Source organism: Panthera uncia, chromosome D2 (assembly GCF_023721935.1).
Source record: "Panthera uncia isolate 11264 chromosome D2, Puncia_PCG_1.0, whole genome shotgun sequence".
Classification (NCBI taxonomy): Eukaryota; Metazoa; Chordata; class Mammalia; order Carnivora; family Felidae; genus Panthera; species Panthera uncia.
Genome location: NC_064818.1, coordinates 3,537,753 through 3,555,674, shown reverse-complemented (window position 1 = coordinate 3,555,674; position 17,922 = coordinate 3,537,753). Strand labels below are relative to the sequence as shown.

Here is a 17,922-nt window from a genome sequence, read left to right as displayed (position 1 = left end):
GGGATTTCAAAAAAAAAGCTGGCTTAAAACATGGATACATGAATTTGAACTCTGATAGAGAAATGGGTTATTAAAAGGTGATCTGATCTTTATAATTGGCTTCTTGGCGTCCTGTGCCTGAAGAATATTAAAGAGACGAAGGCAGGCAGTGGGCTGATTATACCGTGGGCTTCACTTTGAAGCTGAGCCTGGAACTGGAAGGTGACGTTCCTGGATAATGAATCCATGATACTTTTTTCACATTTGCTTCTTAGTTTTCCATGTACAGTGAATTAAAAAAAAAAAAAGAATGTTAATAGGAAAGAAGAGCCATCCATTCCAGTCCTATGTACAAGCAGAATATGAAAGTACAAAAGCTAGAGTTTTAAATGTGAGAATTTTACACTGACACATGGTGCACAACTCATCTTGTTTAATTCCATCGGTCTACAAAAAGCAGTGACTATAATCAATAGAGTATAGAGTATAGAACTCATTACTGAACCAAAAAAATATTAAATAATGCATCTATGAAACGTTTAAATGCCAAGCATCTTAGTGGTTTGTTAAATTATAACATCCAGGATGCTTCAGTTTTGAGCACTGTGTTGTGTGCTAGATACAAGTTTTCTCTCCGATTTTATTGCGAGCAGGATTCCTCTGGGAAACAGTGCAATGAAACAGAATAACTGTAACACAGGTTCGCTCCAACATGAAAATTAATATTGAGTTGATGGCTTAGTAATTCAAAACCATTTGTCCATTATTAAGTTTCTTTCTAGCCTTTAGAATTGGTGCATTTGTTAAGGATACATCAGACTCCAGTAGGTCAACCTGTAAGTTCTGTTTGCAACTTCACATGGCTTTGGTGATGACAAAATATCCCTATGGCATCTTCATGCAGAGCACACTTTTCAACTTTTAGGTTGCAATTACCTAACCTTACTTAATCTGAAAGAAAATGCTCAGTGTTAGAGAACAAAGATAACACGTTAAGAATATATAAGCACTATTTTAGCGCTTTCCCTGCAGGTATTTTACATGATGAAGAGCAGCTCCACCATTCTGTCTTACCCTTTGTTATGTCAAGTAATTTATATGACTTATGATCCCCGTCTTATTTATTTTCATTTTATGGCACCCTTAGGGCTACCTCTCTTCTCAACCTATTCCACAACTTCCGTTACCCATCACTGTCAATAGGGATATACCTGAAATGCCTGGACTTCTATCACAAAAGTTCCCTGTACCTGGTGTGAAATAAAGAATAGCTTAATAGAGGACTTCAAATACAGATGCTTAAATCAGCTATAATTACTTCACTACTTTGAAGGGACAGAGTAAAAGATAGGTATTTTATTTTTAATTTTTTAAAAATGTTTTATTTATTTTTGACTGAGAGAGAGAGACAGAGCATGAGCGGGGGAGGCACAGAGAGAGACGGAGACACAGAATGTGAAGCAGGCTCCAGGCTCTGAGCTGTCAGCACAGAGCCCGACGCGGGGCTCGAACTCACAGATCGAGAGATCATGGCCTGAGCCGAAGTCGGACGCTCAACCGACTGAGCCACCCAGGCGCCCCAAAGATAGGTATTTTAAGTGAATGTATTTGCCTGTAGGAACAAGAAATGAGTAAGGCCTGTGCAGCCAAAATATCCTGTCATATGTTACACTATAGGATCTGGCAGGGCTATCCGGGAAGGAAGAAACCCCATGGAGAATTACACATGGCACACTATGATTTTGAAATGGTTTTGCCAACGCTTCGATCACTTCCACAGATGTCAGTGTAGCAACACGGACTAAAACTTGTCATGACAGTGTGGACAGGTTGCAGACCTTCCTCAGAAACCGGGAATCTGGATATGGCATTCTGCTGCATAGGACACCTCCCCCAGGACACCGCTGTATTCTCTCGCAAGGCTCTGCACCTGATGAGGGGCACGAACAAAGCCACAGGAGCTACCCTAAATTCCTAACGGATGAGAGCATGTTAGGAACATGGCAGCATTGAGGAATCGGGCGAAAACGCTGGAAGTTTGTTTCGTTCCGCCTTAAAGGAAGGCCGCTTGGTGCCAGAAGGATGCAGCAATCCCCTAAATGGTGGCATCATTACTGTTTTACGACTACAAAGCCACGTTGCCAGGGATGGCTTTTCGATCAGGCCGTGTTTAGAAGTGGGAATACTTACTGCCTGTAGCTGACCAGAACTACCAAGATGGCAGGGATACAGCAGAGGATGATGATGAAGGCGAGTGCAAGCAGGGCCCCCTCTGTATAGCCTAGGCTCTCTCCTCGCTTTTTAATGCTGGTCACTGCCTCCGGGGTCCGGATCTCCAGAATACGTCCTCCTTCGCCGTAATACGGCTGAAAGTCTTTATTGATATCAAGCAGTTTGCCATCCAAAAATCTGATTGTCAGATAAATAGTAAAATCAATGATGTTAACAGAAAAGATAATTTTGTAATATCTTTTAAAAATTTCTTTAATTGAAACACAAGCTGAATCAGTGTTAGGAATAAAAAATATACAAAAAGCAAGAGCAATGAGGAACTGTAACTACACAGCTATATACACATATCAAAGATATTAATAACGATGACCCTTACTTCATATGCTCACAGACTTGAGAAAAGTAATTATCAACCTCAGTGAGCTTACTATCACTGTGTTGAAATTACTGACATTATTCAGCTATTCAGGTGAAAAAATATTCTGAGTTACATATAGCATAGTTTATAATTATATTCCTGCATTTTGTCTGCCTGGGTCCTCAGAATAATCCTGTAGAACAGAACATCTTAATACTAATTCACTGCAGGCCATATAGCTACACAGTTACGGCAATTGATCTGAGACACCAAGTCTTCGGTCTCCAAAATCTACATTTGTCTTGTATGTCGACCTTCTCAAATCCCAAATCAAAAAGCTTTTTATGGGCAAAAGGTGAACAAATTGAAAGGTGTTTCCTGCCTAGAGAGAGAGACTATAGGAATGATGCAGACAGCAAATCAGCCAGGATGACAAGAATTAGCCAACTGAAGCCAACAGTTCTTGCAAACCCTTCCTATGAGTAATACAGCTCCAGCTATGGCCATTCCATTGGGGTGGAGTGGACAATCAAGGGATAAGTGTTACTTAATTTTACTGGATTGAACGATTTTGTTATGTATTTTATGTTGTAATTAGCAGATAATAGTTTTTTTTTTTTTTTCGAAATTCTTTGGGAACATTTGCATAATCCCTTATAAATCCCACAATATTAATGTAACAATTGCGTTCCTAACACCACAAAGCCATACCAGGTCCTAGGTATTTTCATTTTTGTATTTTTAAAGACGTTTATGCATAAAGGTCAGATATCTTACTATAGAAAGTTGGAAAACACAAAACAGTTCCAAAAGCAAAATTAGGCACAGGCCCACAATGCAAACGCTGCTCACATTTTGGTATATCCAGATCTAATTTCTTTCTATAAATATTTTTAGTTTTTTAAGTTTATTTACTTATTGAGAGAGAGGGAGTGCATAAGCAGGGGAGGGGCAAAGAGAGAGAGAATCCCAAGCAGGCTCCACACTGTCAGCACAGAGCCTGACGTGGGGCTTGATCTCATGACCCTGAGATCACAACCTGAGCCAAAATCAAGAGTTGGAAGCTTAACTGACTGAGCCACCCAGGTGCCCCAAGAAATATTTTTATATACTCATAATTAGACAGCATATATGAAATGAAAACTATCATTTTAGAAATATATTTCATAAGATAACCACCACACTTATGTTCAAAATGTAGAAAACATAAAGAAATGTAAAAGAAAAAAATAAAAACGGCCCCAAATTTCACCATCAGATGGTAACAAAGCATGTCATGATTGTGCATTTTACAGTCTATTTTTATCCCTTTGACACTTTTGATTTTAATTTTCCAAGTAATCATTCAGACCTTATATCTAGTGCACAGCGTTTATACCTTCCCTATAGAAAAAACAGATGCCTGATGTCAGATGTGAATTCCACTGGGTAGTTTATTAGTCTTCCCATTTAAGAAAACCAATGGCCCAGATAACTCAAGCTTAGTTTTATTTATTTATTTATTTAAAAAAATTTTTTTCTAATGTTTATTTATTTTTGAGACAGAGAGAGACAGAGCATGAACGGGGGAGGGGCAGAGAGAGAGAGGGAGACACAGAATCTGAAACAGGCTCCAGGCTCTGAGAAGTCAGCACAGAGGCCGACGCCGGGCTCGAACTCACGGACCGCGAGATCATGACCTGAGCCGAAGTCGGCCGCTTAACCGACTGAGCCACCCAGGCACCCCTCAAGCTTAGTTTTAAAGCTGCACATGTTTTTACTCAAGTTTCCATCCTGTAACACAAGACAGATAAGCTTTTGTAGATATAAAATATACTTTTATAGCAATTTTCCTAGGTAATTTTTAGGCATGTTAAAAAATATATAATAAAGGTTTAACCGTTGTTCTAAGTGCTAGAATAGAATGGTACAATATTTTTTTTGAATTGTTTACCAGATAAAGTAAGAGGTTCCAGATAAAGTGCAGATTAAGAGTTAAGTTACAAGACAACATTAGAAACTGGGAAGAATCAGAAGTAGAGAAAGATCGTTAGTTTTAGGGACGATTTCACCTATATCATGTGGAATCCACTAGACAGACCACACTTCTACTGGGTTCCTGCAATTGACATTGCAATAACCTGAGGGAAGATACTTTAGTTTTTTTACACTACAAGAGCTCTGTTATTTAGATATTTATTTTGGTTTATGTTCCAACTTAGGTAAATGTCATAATTGTTTACTAGAAGAGTTGATTGCTTTTGAAACTGTACCTAGTCTAAAATATCTTTCTTTTTGCTTTCTACATGCAAAACAGTTTGCCTAGGTAAAAATACATGAATCATAACATTTTTTTCCTTAAACGATGGTGGATTTGATTCCATTACCTTTTGGCATTTTATCATGCATATGGCATGTGGAAGGCTTATCTAATTTTTGTGCCTTTGTAATTAAGTCACTTTTATTTTTGTTTCAATGGTTTTAAAACATATTCTGATACTTTTTAGTGACTCATGATGACATGTGCATTGATTTTTTCTGGTAAAGTAATGAAGTCTTTTAATTACTTTTTTAGCTCTTATTTCTGTGATAACTAGTACAATATTTTACCTCAGAGATACTATTTTCAGATTGTAGCTCAATTGTCCTCTAAATATATTTTGATCTCTTTTATAATTTATCTTTTATTTTCTTTTCCTTAATATGCTTGTTTAAAAAGTGCTAATCTCAAGATGGTAGAGAATACTTTTTTTTATGTTTGTTTGTTTGTTTAGAGAAAGAGCAGGAGGGTGTAGAGAGATAGGGAGAGAGAGAGCAGGGGAGGGGGAGAGAGAGAGAGAGGGAGAGAGAGAATCTCACAGGCTCTGTGCCGTCAGTGCAGAGCCCAGTATGGGGCTCAAACTCACAAACTGTGAGCTCATGACCTGAGCTGAAATCAAGAGTCGGACCCTCAACTGACTGAGCCACTCCTGGGGCTTTGTTTTATACTTTTTCTGATGTCGGGACAAAGCCAGCTTCCATGCCAATCCTAGAAGAAGGACTCTAACTGGCCTCCCCTGGACTGTGTGCTGACCACACCCCATCGGTGTGAGCCCAGGAACCGCATCCTGAGGGGGGGCACGTCCAAGGGCACCACGGTGGTGGACAGTCAATTCTCACTCCTCCCCCGTGGGCTTCTTTCACCAGAAACAGGGAAGGATTCAAGGCCTGTGCAACACGCATACCATTTCACTGTCCCATAAGGTCCTGCTTTCTATTAAAAATGTTCCATTGTTTGCCAGTGCTTTCCGTATGAGAATGTTTGCAGAGTTAAACTCTACATTTGAGTCATCGGGACATTATTTCTTTTATTTTGTTTTCCAGTATTTATTACTGATCCTATTTTGCCTGCCGCTTACTTATCTTAGAGAGGAGATGTATCTGTCAGCTCTGCTCTGTTTTCCTGAGATGAGATCAATTCGTAAACCAATCCCATGTCTTCCGGGTCACTCTGCTGACGGGGCATGTGCAGGCATGCCCCCACCTCTGTTGACCCCTGTGGTGGGATTCGGCCATCAAAGTATGGTGTGGAACCACTGGTCTACCTTGCATTTTACCTTCGTGGAAAGGGTATTGCGATGCACACAGAAATGCAGAAACAAAGGGGACGCTGAACAGAACACACTCTGAACTTCACAAAACCCCAAACCTAAATGGTGGAGGGGCGGATACCTCTTTCCCTGGTGGGTACACAGTCTGGGTCTATGAACCAGGTATGCAGAGTGAGTGATGCTTAACACATATGCCCACACCCATTCCACTTGGATAAGGTTGTCTGGCTGAATAAAGCAAACCATGGGTAGACCACTATTTCCTTTATACAGTTCCAAATTATGGACTAACTTGTATTCCTTCATATTTTATAGTAAGCTAGAGTCTGATAATTGGTTTTCCATTATTTAAATTTTCAGTGTTCTTAATTTTTATGTTGTTTTCCCTGGTCTTAGGAATTTGGAAGAAGCTTTAGAGTTTGGTAGTCAGGTTCTATTTTAAAGTATAAATGTGATTTTTGTACACTGTATTTTATTTATTTTTATTTTTTAAGGTTATTTATTTATTTTGAAAGAGAAAGAGAGTGTGTGTGAGTGGGGAAGGGGCAGACAAAGAGAGAAGGAGAGAGAGAATTCCAAGCAGGCTCTGCAGTGTCAGCACAGAGCCCAATGTGGGGCTCAAATTCATAAACTGTGAGATCATGACCTGAGCTCAAACCAAGCAAGAGTCAGACACTCAACCAACTGCCACCCAAGTGCCCCTATACACTATATTTTAAATTCAGTTTGTAGAGTATTCAGGGTTTTTCTACCTTCTTCTGCATTTCTCATTTACCATCTGGGCAGACTAATGTTAAAAGAGGCTGGCTGTATAAAAAGGGGCATGAGCTAAAACTGTATTTGCCTTTATAAACAAATATTTAATTAAGTTCTATTTTAAAATAATATGGCCTGTTTCTGCCAAGGATGCCAAAAGCTGTAAGAGAATGTGACTCCCACCCTCATGACAAAAAGCCAGGTGATACTAAAACCATAACAAATTCCAAAAAGTGACAATTTCCTCCACAGGGAGATGAGACAATTATTTCACCCTTTGCAGAACACGGAAAAGGAAGCTGCCAAAAGAGCAAATCAAATAAATGGGCTAAAATTTTAATGAATTTTTTGAAGCAATGTACGTACCAACATGTAAGGCTAGAGACCCTTGAACACAAGCGGGGCCTACCTTGAACTCACTTGCAGACTATTTCCAAGGACCTCTGTCAGATAAACTGGGGACAAAGCTGGAGACAGGAGAGAGATCCCCTTCCTGTGCGGGGGCAGAGGAAGCAGTCGGCTAAGGCTGGATACGCACAGTTCTCCAGACCCCTATCTCATGCAAAGCAAGAGCCTTAAGCCCAGAAAGAGGGGAAGAAGTATTCCAATCCCTAGGGCTCAAGCTAAGGACCGCTACTTCTGGGGAAGAGGTATAAGCAAAAATACCATCTCCCACAGCGAGGAACAGGAGCTCTCTTGGGCACAGAGAGGTCGCCTACTGGTTGGGAGAGGCAGGGAACTCTCCTGTCCCCAAGACACACCACAAATATGGCACAGTATGTGGCTGCCACGGGGAGGGGGAAGAGAAGAGCCGAGAGAGCCCAGCCCACGTCCCGGGCACGCAGGCTGGACAAGGAGAACTCAGAGCCCCGGGCCATGTGGCCACATCTCCACCGTGAGAGTGGGACCAGGCCGTGAGCAAAGGCAGTCTGTCGGGTTGGGAGGGTTAAGAGAATGCAGAGAAGCCCCCAGCGGCACGGGTTCACGGGGTCTGCTGAAGATGAAGCCATGGAGCCAGACCAGAGACAACCCAGATGCTGGGACATCAGACAGACTTTGGTACAGCCTTGCTTAGTGCTTTACAGAATCCATTGGAAAGTGAAAAAACATGCTTGAAGTGATGGGAAGTTCCATAAAGTGGTAGAAACTGTAAACAAAGAACCAAATGGAAATGGAAGACTTGAAAGAAAACAAGGATATAAAGATGAAGAATTCCTTTAATGAGCACATCAGCAGGCTAACACAGATGAATCGGTGAACTTGAAAACAAGGCAGCAGCAATTATCCAAAGTAAAACACAAACAGGAAAGACGGAGAGAGAGAGGAGAGGAAGAACAAGAACAGAGCATCCAAAAACTCAGAGAAAAAATGAATTTTAATTGGAATCCTGGAATGAGGATAGAGAATGGGCTGTAAGAAATATGTGAAAAGATGTCTAAGGATATTCCAGAAATAGAAACTACATTAAAAAAAAGCAGATACAAGAAGTTCAGAGAACCACAGATGAATAAAAGCAGGATAAAAATAATATGTATTTACTAAAAAAATCTAAATAATTCAGATAACCAAAAATAAAAAAAAAATCTAAATACTCATAACCTTATAAAACAAAATAATTAGCATGTCGTTATGGGGATTCCAGTCTCCTCTATACATTTATAAGCTTTTAAAAAAAGTTGTGATATAGCTAATCAATTTTCTTTCATTTTTTGTTTTATTTATTTGAGAGAGAGAAGGAGGAGGGGGGGAGAGGGAGAGAGAGACAGAGACAGAGAGAGAAAGAGAGAGAGAGAGAGAGAGATAGAAAGAGGATCCCAAGCAGGCTCCACACTGTCAGTGCAGAGCCAGAGGTGGGTCTCAAACCCAAGAACCCTGAGATCATGCCCTGAGCTGAAATCAAGAATTGGATGCTTAACCGACTGAGCCCCCCAGGGATCCCTAGTTATATCAATTTTTAAAAATCAAAGTGGACTCCTTAGAGGAAATACCTTATTTATATATTTATTTATTTCTGATTCTTCGCCTGAGAATTCCAACATCTTCAAAAGCTTAGATTTTTGGGTAAGGGAAAGTTGAAATAATAATCCTTTTTCCATTGGACTGGGCATCAGGCAATAATCTTAATGTTCTAGTATATTTTTTCAATGTTAAAAACTAAATTTTCGGGGCGCCTGGGTGGCGCAGTCGGTTAAGCGTCCGACTTCAGCCAGGTCACGATCTCGCGGTCCGTGAGTTCGAGCCCCGCGTCAGGCTCTGGGCTGATGGCTCGGAGCCTGGAGCCTGTTTCCGATTCTGTGTCTCCCTCTCTCTCTGCCCCTCCCCCGTTCATGCTCTGTCTCTCTCTGTCCCAAAAATAAATAAAAAACGTTGAAAAAAAAATTAAAAAAAAAAAAAAACAAACTAAATTTTCAATAGCTTTTGTAACTACAGGATAGAGAAAAATATCAGTGCATTATGAGCCTTGGATTATGGACTACATCTATATAATTTCACTATAAAATATTTCAAGGAACAACTGTAGGGTTTAGGTTATTATATTAATAATAATTAATAACATATTCAACTTATTATAGTGTCCCAGCTCCCAGCTCAAGCTGCTAAAATTTTATTTTATTTTATTTTATTTTATTTTATTTTATTTTATTTTATTTTATTTTATTTTATTTATTTTATTTTTTATTTTGAGAGAGAGAGAGAGTGAGCGAGTAGGGGAGGTGGAGAAGGAGAGAGACTCCCCAGGAGGCTCCACACCATCATCACAGAGCCTGATGTGGGGCTCAAACTCAGAAACCATGAGATCATGGCCTGAGCTGAAATCAGCAGCTTAACCAACTGAGGCACACAGGTGCCACCACCCCCCACCTTTTGTTAAGTTTATTTATTGCTAAGGGAAAATTTTAATACTTCCTGGCTGTTCAGTTCTCTGTTTAATATACAAATTTTGATTTATAGTTATCCTCTATTCTCCCCTTCCTTCCAGTTATAATTGTTATTCAGTTGAGTTTCTATCTTTACTCTTTACAATATAATCTAGGTTTGGGAAAACTTGTTTCAGTTGAAACCCAGTTGGCTTCAGTTTCCAAACTGTTTACCTCTAAAATGTTTACACGTGCAATTCAAATGATCAGGATCATTTACTTTACTCTTTCTTAAGGCTGGGCTAACTGCCTAAAGAATACAAATGTTTTTATAGTTAGGAAAAACACCCTAAATTCAAACAATCTATCATCATATTTAAAATTTAAACCAATGTATATAAAAACACAGCACAGGTGGATTTAAATAAGTGTTAATAATGGCAATTGATAGAATATATGTAACTTTAAAGCATATTTCTAAATAAACTTTAAAATTAATGAAATATGCAAAAACTGGCTTGGCGGATCTAAATGGTACTTCATTCGGATGTTGATTCTAGAACTTGAGAAGAAGCCACTGCTTTAGTCATCCCTATTCTCCACCGTGATTAACATGCTATCTTGCATACGGCCCAAATATCTATTAAATATAAACTGATGAATAACATACTTAATAACCACGGCTCTTTTAAAAATTAAGTTGATACAAATCACTATGTCATTATTTCTAAAATAGCAGCAGTGAAATTTTGTTGAAGAACAGATTTAAAGTAAGACTAAATTCAGAATGAATGGGTTTTAATAAATGGGTAAATAGATATTTGCTAAATACATAAGTGCAGCCACATAGAGATATATGTACGTGTAAATTAGTATACGCCTAAATTTATTTGTTGCTCTTAGTATACGCAGGCAAACTAAGTTTTGGAATTATGTATTTGGGTACGCATATGCACAGATACCAATAAATATTTAGCGTATGTACGTATGGTTATATATCAATATATATTGTTTAACTAAAAATGTGTCTTACTTTAAATAAGAATTACATTCCAACAATCTGTTGGGCGCTAGGTGTCACTAGAGCAAAGCTGAAACTAATAGAACAACAAAACAACAAAGTTGTAAGCTGTCCTAAAATCATTTCCAAGGGACAACACGTAGCAGCGTTTTGTTTAAAATTCTGCATTTTCTTTGTTTTTAGGATTCAGACCTCAAAATTCACATTCACCAGGATGAAATAAATAAATAGATGGGAAGTATGGACTGAGGTGGAAGGGGTCAAGGGAAAAAAAAATAGTAATTTTTGCTGAGTCAATAAGTCCTTGAGGACAGCTATATTTATTCTTAAACTTCATGCCTAGTGACATTGTCATGGGCACACTGCCACTGGAAGAAGGAATCTGTGCACTCCCCCTTTGACCGCTGGGCTTGGCAGCAATGGAGGAGCTCCTCTGAGACCATCTGATGAACTGCACCTTGCTTATAAGCACAATGGACCTTCCGACCTTCTCCAAAGTCGCTGCCCCACACCTGGGCCTCAAAACATCTCGGCATGCATACCCTAGGTATCGTCTCTGATTTTCTGCTTACACTTCACTTGCAATAACAATTTAGTGGGTTTTAAACTTTAAATACTTACGGCCTTTGATATTGCCAAAGGAGAGCTGTTACAGACAACAAAAGGACTTACTTAAAAAGCTCATTTCTGTCGATGGCTCTGTTGGTTTGGGGGTCGATTGCATAGACAGTCAGGTCACATTTGGTGTAATCTTCTAGCGAAAAGGCATCCCCATGCCTGCGAGCACCGATGGACTCCACCACCACTTTGGCACCAGGAATTTGCTCCTGAACATACCGATCCAAAATCCTATACATCAAAGTACAAACATGGCATTCACTCTCAACTTGAAATGACATTTAGAAAGTGAAAAATGATGACAGCCTGATTTTTGCTAATGTTTACTGAATGTGAACGCTTGAAAAAAAATTCTGTATATTTTGTCAGCATTTAAGTCCCAATGATGCTAGAAGCTGAATAAGGTAGAAAGGTCATCGACCATGTCCCGTTGAATTCTAGACTCTTTGAATTTACGATACCATTTGAGCTTTACAGGTCTCATGGGAATTGCCCACTATGATGTACAAGTCAAGCTGTCTGTGCTTTATAGGAGCCGGGGGGGCGGTGGGGTGGTTAGAACTCTTGAGTTCACGTAGTTGGTGTTATAAATTATACCTTCCACCAGATTCTGTGACCCAAGGTGCATAGCTGTATACCAGGGTCCCAGACCAGGCTATCTGTTTCCTCCAGGGCATCACGACTCTTAGAACCTTGCAGCAGTAGAAGAACGTATAGATGCTTTGCTATGGGAGGTTTATCAGGTTAGAAAAAAAAAAAAAAAATGCATGCCAGGCTCAGAAGCTACTTAGGTGAATACAAACAGCAGAAAGATCTATCATTTGGTATGGACTCAGTAACATTCAATAGAAAAGACAGAAATAATGTTAACCTGTAGGTAATTTTCTGGAAAATACAATTTGCACAATTTCATTTTAATCGGAAGTACAAGTCTGTATTGCCACAAATGGTAATTTCCTTAATATCTTTTCCTTATTAAAAACTTTATATTGTTAATTCTTGAGATTAACATCAGAATGTATCTTATTAAATATTTATAGGCATTCAAATGCAAATGAATTGATCTTAATAACTACACACGGCAAATGTTTTTGAATTTATCTATAGATTCAAAGCTCTGTTTGGAGTCCACGTTGTGAGGCCCTTTCCAACACATGAACATAAGGGAAGGGAAGGGAAGGAAAAATAATATAAAATCAGAGATGGAGGCAAACCATTAAGAGACTCTCAAAATTTTTTTTAGTGTTCTTTTTTTTTTTGAGAGAGAGTGAATGAGCGAACATGAGCAGGGGAGAGGCAGAGAGAGAGGGAGACACAGAATCTGAAGCAGGCTCCAGGCTCTGACCTGTCAGCACAAAGTCCCATGTGAGGCTCGAACTAATGAACCATGAGATCATAACCTGAGCCAAAGTCGGAGGCTCAACCAATTGAGCCACCCAGGTGCCCCCGTAAGAGACTCTTAAACACAGAGAACGAACTGAGGGTTGATAGAGGGGGGGTTGGGTGGGGGATGGGCTAAATGGGTGATGGGTACTAAGGAGGGCACTTGTTGGGATGAATGCTGAGTATCATGTAAGAGAAGAACCACTGGGTTCAACTCCTGAAGCTGAGACTATACTGTATGTTAACTAACTTGAATTTAAATTGAAGAGAGTGAAAAAAAAATTTAAAGAAATAAAAAAAAAAATGTTGCCTTAAGGGTCGGGTACGTGCTGGGTGTGCCCTTGTCAAAATAACAAGCACTGATGCTGAACCCAGGCCAAAGGCTGTGCCCGGGAGCACAGGTGTGCGGTGTGCGCACCAGGAAACACAGCAAAACGCTTTGTTGGTTTGCTTCCCAATGTGTACGGACCCGCGTAGGCGGAGTCTCTCTTATTAAAAGTCCGATTCATTCTCTTCCTTTTCTGCCAGCTCACACCCACTGGTCTGGCTGCCTTCCAGTATCTTTTCTGATGAGATCTTTGCTGAAGAATAAAGAGAAGAATGCATTCTCGCCACAACCTGAGGAGGGTGTCTGCACGAGGACACAGATGTGGAACAGTGTTCAGACTGTGTCTTAGGATTCTTTTCCTTAGAGACTTACGCTCCCGTAACAAAAACAGAAACAAAACAAAAAACAAACAAAACAAAAGAAAAACCAACAACAAAAAAGAAAGGCTTTGGAGTGCACCCACTTACACTCTTGACGGCTGATACAGGTACGGATTGGTAATGGCACAGTGGCAAAGAGCACGGACGTTTGGATTCAGTTTCCAGCTCCTTTACTTATGAACTGCAAAACCTTGGCCCACAGGAAGCCATCACAGGGGAATCACAAAATGAGGAAATCTGCCACATGGGGTGGTTGTGTGCAGTAAATGCACTAATGCTTGTAGTCAAATCGCGGCACGATTTGGAGCACTTAGTCACTGTTCCAGAAACTATGATGCTGCTTAGTATTAATTTGGCTTAAAGGTTTGCATTAATAAGCTTCTTCCCTGCCCCTAATTCGTTCGAGACATTTAACAAATTTATGGAATGATTAGCGATTTTTCGCTAGCAATATTAGTTCACCGATCAAAAAACAAAGATGAGTACATTGTGAAGTGTATTGCAGAAGATGGCTATCAGTCCCGATACTTCACTTTAATAACTTATAACTGCTCTAGTGCATTCACACATTGACTAAACATGTTCCAAGGAAATCATTTGTATATGCATAAACTGTGTTTTTGTACAATGAAGAAACGTGGCTATTGAACTTGTGCCTTTTTCTATATTTCTGGGGAATGTTGCAGAGTCGTATGTGAGTACTAAAACTGTGGAATGAAATATTAATGTGGAATGAAATATATCTGTACTAATTCCTTTGTCTTATCAGGGAATCATACATCAAGGAAACCTAAAAATGAATTATGTGTTTTAAGACTTACAACAACTTCTTCTCCCTGAACATTATTCTCTTACAACTTTAGAGACCTTTTGGAATGAAGTCTCTCGTGTAAAGAAACAGGTGTCCACACTTCAGTTTCTTCCGTACCTTTTTCTGATAAATTTACGTTAAATGAAATTTAACAAATTTTAAATACATTTTGTAAAAATCTGTCCCTCCACTTGTTGTCTATGTCCACATACCTAAGCATTTCTGCTAACTACATACAAACATAAATATATTACATATATACATAAATTATAACATTCAATGAATAGTTCTTCAGCCTTTTGATCTTCAGATGTGCATAGGTATGTGGTTATTTCCTAAAGCTTTGTTGACTTCATGATTTTTTAAATATAGCTCTTTAGTCACTGTGAACTGACTCATATAAATTTATACCAACGTTTAAATTGCCTTTATGTTTATGTTTTGGCTTAAATTATTAATATGTCAAGCCAATTCATACATACATTTTGGAAACAAATATCATGAGAGTTTACTACATGTAAACTCATTACAACCAAGCATGTGTCTCCAGCCTATCAGCTTAAAGTATTTGAACACTACCAGTATACACACTTGTACACAGTGACACAGAGAGGTCTACAACATTGTTAATCTGTAAACTCTGTGTCAAGGATATCTCCCTATATCGAGGGAGATGTCTGCATTGATATTTAAATAATATTAATAATGCTTAGGTCCCAATGGTATGATTTTGAGTTTGCCATAAAAAGTCCATGAAAACTTTCGTCTTTGTAATATGTTGCTTGAATTTCTTGTAATGGGCATAATAAAACAATACAGTCATTTAAAAAAAAAAAAAAAACTTTTTTAGCTCCCTAGCTCCTCTTCCCCAAATTCTTTTAAAATATCTTTATAAAGTCTTTCTTTTCAGAGTTTAAAAAAACAGAAAATTAAGTTAGAGTCACAGTTGTCTAATAAATTTTTGGAAAACTTAGGTAAGTGGTAAGTGGGAAATTTTCATTCACTCATCCATTTATTTTCATTAATTCACGGAACGCAAATATTAACTGAATGTACACCATGGGCCAAGCACTGTTCTAGAGCTTTGGAATTCACATCAATGAACAAAACCAACGTCTGTGACATCACGGAACTTACATTCTAATTGAGCAAGATAGACAAGGTAATAGAATAATAAAATTGGCAGGAATGTTCAGGAAGCACATCCCTGAGAAACTGATGTGTGAGCAGACCCTGAGGAGACAGTGAGCAACGTGGACCTGGTGAGCAGGAGCATCCCAGGAAGAGGAAGTTGCTAACGGCCCCGGGAAGAGGAAGTTGCTAACGGCCCAGGGGGAAAGTCCAGATGTAGACCTGTGGTGTGGCTGGAACAGAGGGCTGGGGCAGGTCACACAGGGACTTTTGAGGATTTTGTTCTCAGTAAACCCACTGCTGGAGTTTTAACACGGACGTCATACGGGTGACTGTGGTTAAGAGGAGAACACTGGCGGCTTTGTTACCAACAGGCTACAGTGGGAGCCAAGAGTAGAATCAGGGAAACAGGTTAGGAAAGGCTTTAAGGGGATGAAGAACTTCTCAAATGCTCAGACTACTCAACAGTTTGGAGGAAAAGAAGACTGAGTAATCTCTGATGTTAGTCATGAATGGTTCGCATCATCAGGTATTAACATATATACTATTAATATGCCTGATGAAAAGTACAAGAGGCATAAATCCTCTAAAACAGATCGATACATGCAATGCTTAACTGGACAAATAGTAATTATCTAGTTGACCCAGATAAGAGTTGGCTTTTTGTGGTTGTTCATTGTGAAGCAGGCCAACTTTTATAGATGATTGTTTGAAGAAAAGCGCAAAGGAGATCCTGAGGCTCGGAGACCAATTTCTGATGCTCCCTTATCTCCCTCCAAGTGTGTACCTACACACAGGTGGCTCTCAAAAGAGGGCGACATCTTCTCGTAGTTCTGGCTGCTTCTTTCTCTTGCCTTTTGTATTGAACATAGAGCACAGATCCCTTCTCTGTGTCTTCTCAGTTGCCTGAGCCTTCTGAATTGTTTCTTTATGCAGTCCAGTACTCTGTGTCTGAGGAGAAGTTTTCATGGTGGCTGAGGCATAACCACACTGTGATACAGCATCTCATTAAAGCTGGCTGACGGCTCACGGAAGTGGAGTGTATGCACGACCACTGGGTTATTCGATGACGCTTTTTGATTTTGTTTTATTTGCGATTTTTTTTTATTTTTACATTTGCTTATTTTTGAGAGACAGAGTGAGACAAAGTGAGAGTGGGGGAGGGACAGAGAGAGAGGGAGACACAGGATCGGAAGCAGGCTCCGGGCTCGGAGCGGTCAGCCCCGAGCCCGACGCGGGGCTCGAACCCACCGTGAGATCACGGCCTGAGCCGAAGTCGGACGCTCAACCGACTGAGCCACCCAGGTGCCTCAGTCTTAATTTTATTTGAGAGAGAGAGAGAGAGAGAGAGAGAGTGTGTGTGTGTGTGTGAACTGCGGAGAGGAGCAGAGAGAGAGAGAGAGAATCTCTCTGACACAGGACTTGATCCGATGACCCTAGACCTGAGCTGAAATCAAGAGTCAGAGGCTCAACACACTGAGCCACCTCTGATGAAACTGTTTGATGATACCTCAGGCGTATATTGTAGAGAAAAATGCATTAAGCTGCAAAAATAAAAACACTAATAGGGAAGTACTTATTGAGTACAATATCTGTGAAAGAGCCAGAAGGGCTGAGTATTTCCCCCCTGCAGGGGGACCTCTGATGTATGCATTGGGTCGGTACCTGCTCCCCGCCCGCCTCTCAATCACCCAGACTACTCAAACCTTGGCTGCTTGCCCCAAGAGCAATTCTGTTCTCAAAACCAGCTGAACCTTAGCCAATCCTCTACTGTTAAAGTCCTATAGAACATTCTGTCCTCCCTCCCCAAGGTCCTTGGGATACTTCCATGCCTGGCATTTTCAAATAAAACTTTATGCTAATAGTGCTCTGATTTCCTTCCCTGATTTTCATTCACCTGCCCTCCTCCCCCTCCCTTGGCTTTATAGAAGGAGTGTTTTAGAAATGTACCTAATATTAAATTTAGAAAAATAAATCCAGGGTTCTGCTTTACATTAGGATGGGGATGGGGCTTATATTTTATAATGTCATAACTGCTGAGTGGTTTAATACCTGCCATAAAGTGCATGCTATTTGGGACCTCTAAAGAAGTAATACCACATGGACACAGAACAAAGAAATACCTAGTAAAGCATGTTGGCTAATTATGTTCCTGAAAATAGAAGATTAGGGGTCAGATAGTATCCCCCTTTTACACATAACAGTGCTGGATTTTACCCAAGATCTTTGCTCCCAGAAAAGAGCAAGAAGTCCGCCAGCCAGTTGTGTTCCAGGAAACTGCTTATTGCAAAGAATCATCCTTCTCTAAGCCACGGGGAAGCCAGGCACAGATCCTCCAAATTCCCATACTTTGTCTCATACATGGTTAGCTGGACTGTTTTGTCCCCACTGATCAAGGAGGAGGAGGAGGAGGAGAAGAGGAGGAGAAGAGGAGGAGGAAGGAGAAGGAGGAGGAGGAAGGAGAAGGAGAAGGAGGAAGGAGAAGGAGAAGGAGGAAG

At 39.9% G+C, this 17,922-nt stretch overlaps 1 protein-coding gene across 1 annotated transcript in view; it reads right to left on the bottom strand.

The window, feature by feature from the left end:
* PCDH15 (protocadherin related 15) overlaps positions 1–17,922 on the bottom strand; it is a 741,840-nt gene that overhangs the window by 22,073 nt on the left and 701,845 nt on the right. The window contains exons 27-28 of the mRNA XM_049646661.1: positions 11,446–11,622; positions 2,170–2,388 (exon numbers count right to left, since the gene is read on the bottom strand). Coding sequence (XP_049502618.1) covers positions 2,170–2,388; positions 11,446–11,622 — 396 coding nt within the window. The remainder of the gene's footprint in view (positions 1–2,169; positions 2,389–11,445; positions 11,623–17,922) is intronic.